The sequence below is a fragment of the Humulus lupulus genome, chromosome 5 (assembly GCF_963169125.1).
Source record: "Humulus lupulus chromosome 5, drHumLupu1.1, whole genome shotgun sequence".
Lineage (NCBI taxonomy): Eukaryota > Viridiplantae > Streptophyta > Magnoliopsida > Rosales > Cannabaceae > Humulus > Humulus lupulus.
The window spans coordinates 74,405,282-74,416,313 of NC_084797.1; the positions used below are offsets into that span (position 1 = coordinate 74,405,282).

At 39.1% G+C, this 11,032-nt stretch overlaps 1 protein-coding gene and 1 non-coding gene across 2 annotated transcripts; one reads left to right on the forward strand and one right to left on the reverse strand.

Annotated features, from left to right (window-relative positions):
• Nucleotides 1-6,376: 6,376 nt before the first annotated feature.
• Nucleotides 6,377-6,483, reverse strand: LOC133781240 (small nucleolar RNA R71). The gene has a single exon (XR_009870027.1). It is a non-coding gene; the product is annotated as a small nucleolar RNA R71 (small nucleolar RNA).
• Nucleotides 6,484-6,714: 231 nt separating this feature from the next.
• On the forward strand, nt 6,715-7,737 carry LOC133779221 (uncharacterized). The gene has a single exon (XM_062219208.1). It carries the CDS (start codon nt 6,715-6,717, stop codon nt 7,735-7,737), a length of 1,023 nt encoding a protein of 340 aa, XP_062075192.1.
• Nucleotides 7,738-11,032: the final 3,295 nt, after the last annotated feature.

An 11,032-nucleotide genomic window follows, 5' to 3' on the forward strand; every position in this document is an offset into this window, starting at 1 on the left:
TAACTACACCAAAATTACTCGGACCAAAATCATGCCTAATGTCAAAGTGAAACCTTAAAAAACAGGTAAAAACAGTGAAGGTATTCTCACAAATAGAAGGAACATGTAAAAAATATATGCCAAAGAAAAAGAATCAAGAACGTGAACTTACACAAAGTTATTCATGGGTATGATGAAATTGTCGTCTGAAGGAGCGGTTGCAGGAAAGATTTCACGGAGTCGAAAGTACTGAGGTTACTTTGTCTCTTCGGTTTAGAGAACATGCAAAGAAAAAAATAAGGCTCTGGTTCATTTTTCTTTTCTCTGATAGTTGGAATGAGAGTGATGAAGAAGAAGAGAGGGCATATATATACATCCCAGTGGGATGTCAAAGGTCGAATGGATCTGGGCATTTGGTTTGGATTGAGAAATGATCTGACAGATGGGGTTTGGGGTTTGGTAATAACATTGGCAGCAAAAAAGGGATATATGAAATGATGTGGGCAGAGATAGGGAGTACTTGAGTACTCTGGGTGTGCAATCCCCGAGTGATGCGTGTCCATACTCGAGTATGGTAGGTGGCACATTTTTCGAAAGGAGAAGTTCAAAAGATTCATTCTCATAGGATTCGAGCTAACAATTTTTAGGGGGCAAAATGTTGCACTCAAATTTCGAGATAGTCATAAATGAGTCTCGAAATGTAGGCTCGTAAAGTGTAACCTTGAAAATGTTGAATAAGGGTTCAACATTCGTATAAATTAACATGTTTCCTAATTTGTTCCAATTGGCGACCGAGCACCAGTTAAGAAGGTTCAAGCTTAGGAATCAAGCTCGAAATGATGGATCTTCTCCAAAGTCTGAGTGCAATTCGAACCTTCATTGCAAGCTCGAAGAGGTTGGTCTCTGATGGTTAGGCTCGGTGAAATCACTGGCTAAGGATGAGGCTAACCAGGATGGCGAGCTCGTGATGTTGGTTGATCTCGAAAGTATGTTCGAAGTCGCTAGTCCAGTTTCAACGTGGTTGTTTTTAGGAAATCTCTATTTCTTGGGAATTTATTGTAATCTGATAATAAATCCCGATTATCATGAGAAATTATGTAATTAATGCATTTATTTGTATTATTTCAAATTTGAATTGTAACATCTCGAAATAAAAGGGAAGATATTTTGTTAACCAGTCTATAAATAGACTGGAGAATTTCATTTGTAAATACGCACAATTTGGTACTGAAAACACTCATCTAAATTACTTTGTAAAAGCTCTAAGAGAAGATCACTAGTCAATAATACTGACTCGTGGACTAGGTAGATTTTAACTGCTGAACCAAGTAAAATCTCGATTGTTTTTTTGATTTATTTCCTTAATTTTGTGTTTAGTGCTATATATATTTATATTGACGAAAAACAACATCAACAGTAAGACACGTGCCCTAGTATGTTATAATAAAATCTCAATTTCAACTATAAAACAAGTGAATAAGCTTAATAGAAAAAAAAAACAAAGAAAGAAAGATTGCCTTGCGCATATTGCCAGTGGTGTTGGCAACCACATCTTCCTCCAATAAGCGCTTGTAGCGAAATTGATAAGTTCGCCTCACACTCAGCAACTGCTCTACTGATGATACGCATGATAATTCTACGATGACATCAATCTCTTTGTTAATCTTTTTAATGGCAACATTTGGTAATACGCCATCTCGATCTTCCGAATCCAAAATCCAACGACAATTATTAAATATTTTTATTTATTTTTTAATAAATAAAGTGAACACATAATATATAAAATGAAATTCATAAAAAAATGAACCTCAAAGTGACTGGATAGCTCAGACTCAAGGCGTTTGACACGGTCTTTGTGATAAAGTTGGTCTTAAGCTTCTCTGATTTGCCTCCTTTGACAGGCATTTCTATGTGCCAATATTTTTATTATGGCCTGTTCATCAGTTTCCCATCCTGTTCACCCATATCATAATTACATATGAGACCATAATATTATGTTAAGACCCATTTCTATGTGACAAACATAGATAATTTTATGAGTTTAAATCAAAGTACAGCCAGAAATAAAGAAAACGAATTTTATCCTAATCAATGTAAGTTTACACTCAAATACAGACATATCTAAATAGTCACCGATTTGATTAAACGAGTAAATATTGTATATTGTAAATTTACTCTGACAACCCTTCCGTAAGGCTTGGGCATCTTCAATGAGAGAAGGGCCCGAGACATTGTTCAATGTAGCCATTGTTGAATTCTTTGTCTTTTTAAGTTTATTAATATGTATATATATACTTTATATTTATAGGGACATTTTATTTCCTCTTTATATTTAATTTTAAATTATATATATTTTTTTAAAAAAGAATATTATTAACACCCAAAAACAAATACAAAACCAGCTCATTAAGAGCCCAGCAGACCGAGAATTACATCAGATTCAGGTTTTTAAGAAAGAAAATATCAGAACTCTTCATCTTAGCCTTAGACAAAATCGAAACTCTAGCCCTAACACAATCTTGCACCAGAGAAACAACCTTACAAACAGAAACAAAAAAGGAGTTAAACAAGCACTGGTTTCTGTTCCACCAAACCAGATAAACAGAGGCAGCTAACCAAGCAGCAACAACCTTCTGCTGAATTCCCTTCGGCTTCCCCTCCATCCATTTAATCCATTCATGAAAACACTCAGGCCAAACCACACTGCCCAGCCAACTAGCCACACCATTCCTCACCTGTTGAGCAAACTGACACTGAAAAAATAAATGCTCATGACACTCCTACTGCACTTCACAAATTGGACAAAGATAAGAAGCCAGCTGCATATGGAACCTTAATAAGTTGTCTCTGGTTAATAGATGCCTCAAGGAAGCTTGCCAAAGAATAAACCTGTGTTTGGGCAAGGACAAATTACACCAGATAACAGAAGCCGAAGGAACCTTTTCCTTATTAACTAGCTGAAAATACAGCTTGCTGGTTTTTAGATTGCTATTCACTACAGCTTTATCTAACATCTCCCTGCTTATGATTTCCCTCATCTTGATTAGCTTACGCCAATACCAGCTCACATCAGTTTGAAGATTGTACTCCCAAAAAGATTGCCCTTTAAGATAAACAGCATCAATCCATTTAACCCAAAGTATATCCTGTTTAGTAGAAACAGCCCAAATATACTTAGCAAGAAGAACCATATTCCATTTGGCCCCTTCCCTAAACCCAATACCCCCCAAACATTTAGGAAGGCACACTTGATCCCAAGCTGTGAGGTGAAGTTTACTTCTGTTATCATTCCCTCTGCTGGTCCCCCACATAAATCTCCTGGACAAGCTATCAATCTCATTAATTACACTCTTAGGGAGGAGAAAAATACTCATCCAAAATGCTCTAATCCCAATAAAACCGAGTGAATGAGCTGAGCTTTTCTAGCAAATGAGAGATGCCGATTAGACCAATGGTGAAGCTTCAACTGAATCTTTTGAATAATAGTAGCGCAGTCCCCAGCCCTCCACTTTGTAGGCCTCAGCGGAACACCAAGATACTTTAAAAGGAAATCACCTTCAGCAAAATGCAGATCCCTTAGAATATCCTTGGTCTCTAACTCTGTTAAACCCCCAAAATACACTTTAGATTTGTCCAAGTTAGCTGTCAAACCAGAAACCTCACTGAATTCTTTAAAACACTGCTGTATAATCTGAACTAAAGTGCTATTTCCCTTGCAAAATATCACTAGGTCGTCCGCAAAACAAAGACTCACTAGATTCAACCTCCTACATCGAGGATGAAATTTAAAGTCCCTGTTTTGAGTGGCTCGAATGAGCATCCTAGTGAAGAACTCCATAACCAGAACAAATAAGAGAGGGGAAATTGGATCCCCTTGTTTCAGCCCCCTCCTACCAGTAAAACAGCCCTGCACTCTACCATTCATCAAAATAGAATAAGAAGCATCTTTTAAACACACCATAATCCAGTTAATAAACTGCTTCGAGAAATAAAAACCAGTAACAATCTCCTCTAAACAGTGCCAATCAATGGAATCATAAGCCTTGCTAAGATCAATTTTCATCACACATCTAAGGGAAATATTTTTTCTCTTATAACCCTTAAGGATATCTTGAAAAATAAGAATGTTATGCGCTAAAAGTCTATCCTTAATAAACGCCCCTTGATTTTGATGAACTAGAAGAGGAAGGACCTCTTTCAGTCTCTCACACATCATCTTAGAAATACATTTATATAATGTATTTAGAGTTGATAACTCTATGATTTAGAGTTATTTTTATGATCTTTGAACTTGTTTTTAGGTCGAAAAGAGTAATAAAAGTGTGTTAATTGTAAATTTGTTCAACTTTTACCTTTATGTTTTAAGTAGTGAGTCCATTTAAGAGTCTGTGAGTTGTTGTTAGTAAATATAAATATTTATGTAAATTTGTGTGTTTTGTCATTCAGGAAAGGAACCTTCAAAGCGCCAAGGGGAATTAAAGGAATCAAAAGACAAAGGCGATAGAAAGGGAGCATTGCTGCTCGGATGCTGTAGGCCAGACTCGTAGCAATTCTGGGAAAAGAAGAATGACGTGGACAAAAGCCAGCTGCACTTAATTAATTACCTCAGCGCCTATGTGGCATCCATTTTAATGAAATAAGGCAGCTGGCTGAGGTGGCAAGAGAGGGACCAAAGAAGGAAATGAGCTTTCCAATTAGGGTAAAGAGAGTACCCTTAAGAAAAGGACCTAGCCGAAATAGAAGGCAGTACCATTTTTATCATCTGACTACCATTTTCTCAGCAAGGGAGTAGAGAGAAAGAAAGAGGAAAAATAGAGAGAATACACAGAAGAGGAAGGTCAACAAGGCTCACGGCTAGGAGGATTTAGCACAACAAAAATCCTTCTAACTCTTTCTTCTACCCTCCTCATTTTGTAGTGTATCTTCTTATTATCTAATTTGTGAACTGAGTATTATGGATGATTTCATTTCAGCTGGTTTTGTAATCTTGATTTCAGACATGAACTAATTTCCTTAAGATTTGGGTGGCTATGAACCCTATATTATGAAGTATTGATTCAATGCATGAGTTTAGTAATTTTGCTATTGTTCATTTAAGTGTAATTAATGCTCAATGGTTGTTGTTTACTGGCCATAACTAACAATTAACTAGCTAGATCTGATTTTGGAAAGAATTTGTCTAGCTGAATCCACTTAAATGATGCAAGAGAAATACCATTTTAGGTAAATCTTAGTAGTAAAATAGGAATCTTTTGCTACCTTGTATAACCTGAGATTTGGTGATTTAATGACTGTTTTGCAACCTGATTTAATATAGGAATATGTTGAATTGAGTTGTGAAAGTATATCAGTGGGTTTTGGAAAAAGCTTACTGGCCTCTTGTGAAATCAGTTAACTCTGTGCTTGATTGCTGAACCATTGCTATAACAACTGGGCAATTTATATAGGGGAAATAGCCATCCAGATCTAATTGTTCACATAGATCTTCTCTGAATTAATTTTTTCTGAGTTCTTCATTTTATTTTAGTTGAAATTACGTATACCCATTAAATTTCAGATTCATATTCCAATCATGTTCTTAATTTTGTTATCTTATTTTTAAATTGTTCTTTAGTTGATTTTGCAATTATTTAGTTTAAAATTCCTGTGGAGACGATACTCACTTATCACTGTATTACTTGTTGCCGACTGTGTACACTTGCACATTTTAATTGCTTAAATTTACGCAACAAGATTTTGGTGCCGTTGCCGGGGATTTAAAATTAAATTCTGTTTTATCAACTAATTTGCAATTTATTTCTGTTGTTTTTAAATCTGTTTGTTCTGGCTGTATAGTTTCAGGTCTATCTAGTGCATGAACAAACAAGACGACTTTGAACTTGCTCCTATTGACCCCGAGATCGAACGTACTTTCAGAAAAAGGAGAAAGTCTCAAATGGCTAAAAGCCGAGGCACTATGGCTGAATGTGTTGATGATGAGGGGGATGGCCAGCATGTTATTAATCCCATTGTTTTGGTGGATGACAAAGCCAGAGCAATATGGGAATACGCTGCCCCCATGTTTAACGAGCTAAATCCAGGCATTGTGAGGCCAGAAATACAAGCACCTCAATTCGAGCTCAAGCCAGTGATGTTTCAAATGCTCCAAACCGTGGGGCAGTTCAGCGGGATGCCAACGGAGGATCCTCATCTCCACCTTCGTTCATTCTTGGAGGTGAGCGATTCCTTTAAGCTTCAAGGAGTGAGTGAAGAAGCATTAAGGTTGAAGCTATTTCCATTCTCGTTAAGAGACCGAGCTAGATCATGGCTCAACACTTTGCCTCCTGATTCCGTCACAAATTGGAATGATCTAGCTGAGAAATTTCTACGAAAATATTTCCCTCCCACCAGAAATGCAAAATTCAGAAGTGAAATTATGTCTTTCCAGCAGCTTGAAGATGAATCTACCAGTGATGCGTGGGAGAGATTTAAAGAGCTTTTGCGGAAGTATCCACACCACGGCATCCCGCATTGTATACAGATGGAGACCTTCTATAATGGCCTCAATGCAGCTTCTAGAATGGTGTTAGATGCCTCAGCCAATGGTGCTATTTTGTCCAAGTCTTATAATGAAGCATTCGAAATTTTGGAGAGAATTGCAAGCAACAATTATCAATGTCCAACACGAAAGCTCCGACAAGTAGGAAAGTGGCAAGGGTTCTTGAAGTAGATGCCTTAACGGCTTTGACAGCTCAAATGGCATCAATGAACAATATTTTGAAAAATCTGAGTTTGGGAAGCAACATTCAGCCAGCTGCCGCTATTCAAAGTGGAGACATTTCCTGTGTGTATTGTGGAGATAGGCATATGTTTGAAAACTGCCCTTCTAACCCAGCTGCAGTTTGTTATGTGGGTAACCAGAATTACAACCGCAACAATAGCCCATACTCAAATTCGTATAATCCAGCTTGGAGGCATCATCCGAATCTGTCTTGGGGGGGTCAAGGAGCAAGTTCCAGCGGAGCGTCTACACAAGGGAAGCAAGCATATCCGCCAGGTTTTTCTCAGCAGCCACCGGCTCAACAACCGCAACACCCTCAAGGCTCTCAATCCAGCTCTTTGGAGAGTCTAATGAGGGACTATATGGCAAAGAATGATGCAGTTATTCAAAGTCAGGCAGCATCCCTTCGTAATCTAGAAACGCAGTTGGGGAAATTAGCCAATGATCTAAAGAATAGGCCCCAAGGTTCCTTGCCTAGTGACACAGAGAATCCGAGGAGAGATGGTAAGGAACATTGTAAGGAAATTAATTTACGAAGTGGAAAAATTATAGAAAATGATGAGGAGAAAACAAAGGGCAGTAGGGAGCCCACTTCAATCCAAACAGAGGGAGAATTTAGTCAAAAATCAGCAAGTGAAGCTATTGAAACTGGCCCAATTGATACAGCATCGGGTCAGCAATATGTTCCAGTAAAGACTTTGCACAAGCCGCCCCCACCATTTCCTCAGCGTTTTAGAAAACAGCAGCAAGATGGGCAGTTCAGGAAGTTTCTGGATGTACTGAAACAGCTCCATATCAATATTCCCTTAGTGGAAGCATTGGAGCAAATGCCAAATTACGTTAAATTTCTAAAAGATATTTTGACGAAAAAAAGGAGGCTGGGAGAGTTTCAAACTGTTGCTCTCACAGAAGGTTGTAGTGCCATGTTGAAGAGTAAAATCCCTCCGAAATTGAAGGATCCTGGTAGTTTTACGATCCCATGTTCTATTGGGGGATGAGATGTAGGAAGGGCATTGTGCGACTTGGGCGCAAGTATTAATCTCATGCCGATGTCTATTTTTAAGAAACTTGGTATTGGTGAAGCACGGCCTACAACTGTGACATTGCAGCTGGCAGATAGATCCATGGCCCATCTGGAAGGGAAAATTGAGGATGTGCTAGTACAGGTGGACAAATTTATATTCCCAGACGATTTCATTATTCTGGATTATGAAGCAGATCGAGAAGTACCAATTATTTTGGGACGGCCGTTTCTTGCTACGGGTCGAACATTAATCGATGTACAAAATGGTGAACTTACTATGAGGGTGAATGATCAGCAAGTTACGTTCAGTGTGTTTAAGGCCAAGAAATTTCCAGATGAAATCGAAGAATGTTCTAGTTTGAATGTGATTGAGACACTTGTGGCTGAGACTTTCAACAAGGAAATTTGCACAGCTGAGTTGGGGGTATAGATTTTTGAAGATGATGAAGACTCTAGCAGTGAAGAAGAATCTCAAGTTACCTGGGTGGAATCATATAAACCAGTCAGGAATTTCAGCAAGTGTTTTGAATCATTAAATCTGTCTGAAGGAAACTTTAAGCCTCCAAAACCGTCCATCCAAGAACCACCGAAGCTGGAATTAAAGCCGCTGCCTAGCCACTTGAAATACGCTTATTTGGGGGACAATGAAACACTTCCAGTAATTATTTCTTCATGTTTAGAGGCCCAAGCTGAGGGTTCTTTGCTGGAATTATTGAAGAAATACAAGAAAGTTATCGGCTAGACTATGGCTGATATACAAGGTATTAGCCCAACACTGTGTATGTATAAAATCTTGCTGGAATCTGGTTGTAGCAATTCTGTTGAGCAGCAAAGGAGGCTGAATCCAGTTATGAAAGACGTTGTCCGAAAAGAAGTGATCAAGTGGCTAGACTATGGTATTATCTACCCTATTTCAGATAGCTCGTGGGTAAGCCCAGTGCAGTGTGTGCCTAAAAAAGGAGGGGTTATAGTGGTGACGAATGATAACAACGAGTTGATTCCTACTCGAACGGTGATCGGTTGGAGGGTATGTATGGATTACAGGAAGCTTAACAAAGCCACACGGAAGGATCATTTTCCGCTGCCGTTTATTGATCAAATGTTAGACCGCTTGGCTGGGAAAGAATTTTTCTGTTTTCTTGACGGTTATTCAGGTTATAGCCAGATTTCCATAGCCCCGGAAGACCAGGAGAAAACCACATTTACTTGCCCCTACGGCACTTTCACCTTTAGAAGGATGCCGTTTGGTTTATGCAACGCACTAGCCACCTTTCAAAGGTGTATGATGGCGATCTTTTTCGATATGGCAGAAAGTATTTTGGAAATTTTTATGGACGACTTTTCAGTTTATGAGGATTCTTTTGATACCTGTTTGTCTAATTTGGAGCAGGTTTTATCAAGGTGTGAAGAAACCCACTTAGTCCTCAACTGGGAAAAATGCCATTTTATGGTGAAAGAGGGCATAGTGTTGGGTCATAAAGTATCTAAAAAAGGAATTGATGTAGATAAAGCGAAGCTAGAAGTTATTGAAAAATTACCACCACCAACGACTGTAAAAGGGATAAGAAGTTTTTTGGGACACGCTGGGTTCTATAGGCGGTTTATCAAGGATTTCTCAAAGGTGTCAAAGCCTCTTTGTTCACTACTGGAACAAAACCGCCAGTTTGAATTTACTGTTGAGTTTCATGAAGCATTTTTGAAGTTGAAAATAGCTCTAGTAACTGCTCCAGTGATCGTAGCTCCCGATTGGTCCTTACCTTTTGAACTCATGTGTGACGCGAGTGATTTCGCTATTGGGGCAGTCCTTGGGCAGCGAAGAGGAAAGATTTTTCACTCAATTTATTATGCCAGTAAGATGTTGATTGATGCTCAAATTAATTACTCCACTACTGAAAAGGAGCTGCTGGTTGTTGTTTTCGCATTTGAAAAATTCAGATCTTATCTAGTGGGCACAAAGGTGATAGTGTACACTGACCATTCAGCAATTAAGTACCTAATAGCCAAGAAAGATTCCAAACCAAGACTAATTTGCTGGGTATTATAGATGCAAGAATTTGATCTTGAAATCCGCGACCGCAAGGGCACCAAGAACCAAGTGGCTAATCACTTGTCGCGGCTGGAAACAAGCATTGACAGCGAAGTAGAAACACGAATTCAAGACTCATTCCCAGACGAACAGCTGCTGGTTTTAAGCCAGGAAAGTATTCCATGGTACGCTGATGTAGTGAACTATCTAGTAAGTGGATTACAACCACCTGACTTAAACAAACAACAGGTCAAAAAGTTCTTCCACGACATCAGATTTTATTGCTGGGATGAACCGTACCTTTACAAGCAGTGCCCCGATCGGATAATGAGGCGGTGTATGCCTGAAACTGAAGTTGCCAACATTTTAGAACATTGCCATTCAGCCCCATATGGTGGCCATTTCGGTGGACAGCGGACAGCAGCTAAAGTGTTCCAATCCGGATATTATTGGCCATCCATTTTTAAAGACGCCCATGAGTTCGCTAAGAAGTGTGACCGCTGTTAGCGTGTGGGAAACATTTCAGCGAGAAACGAAATGCCTTTGAACTGTATTTTGGAAGTTGAGTTATTTGACGTTTGGGGAATCGTCTTTATGGGGCCATTCCCACAGTCATTTGGAAATCTATATATTTTGGTGGCTGTCGACTATGTGTCAAAATGGGTGGAGGCAGTGGCGAGCCCCACAAATGACTCTAAAGTGGTGATGAAGTTTTTACATAAACATGTGTTCACACGTTTTGGGACTCCAAGAGCTTTGATCAGTGACGAAGGAACCCATTTTGTCAACAAAATATTGGCTGCTTTGTTAGCCAAATACAGTGTCAAGCACAAGATCGCCACTGCTTACCACCCTCAAACAAACGGGCAAGCGGAAATCTCCAACAGAGAGATAAAGGGGATATTGGAGAAGGTGGTAAATCCTAGTCGGAAGGACTGGTCACAGCGGTTAGATGATGCTCTTTGGGCGTATAGAACAGCTTTCAAAACCCCATTGGGTATGTCACCATATCGCCTAGTCTTTGGGAAGGCTTGTCATCTTCCCATGGAATTGGAGCACAAGGCATTTTGGGCATTGAAGAAGTTGAATATGGATCTTTTAGCTGTTGGAGAAGCAAGAAAAATGCAGCTGAATGAACTGGAAGAGCTGCGGCTATTTGCCTATGAAAATGCCAAGCTGTACAAAGAAAAGACTAAGCGGTGGCATGACCAGAAAATTCAAGAGCGGGTGTTTGAGAAAGGCC

Bases quoted from the DNA above. Each gene is read 5' to 3' on its own strand.
- LOC133779221 (XM_062219208.1), top strand. From the start codon at position 6,715: ATGGCATCAATGAACAATATTTTGAAAAATCTGAGTTTGGGAAGCAAC.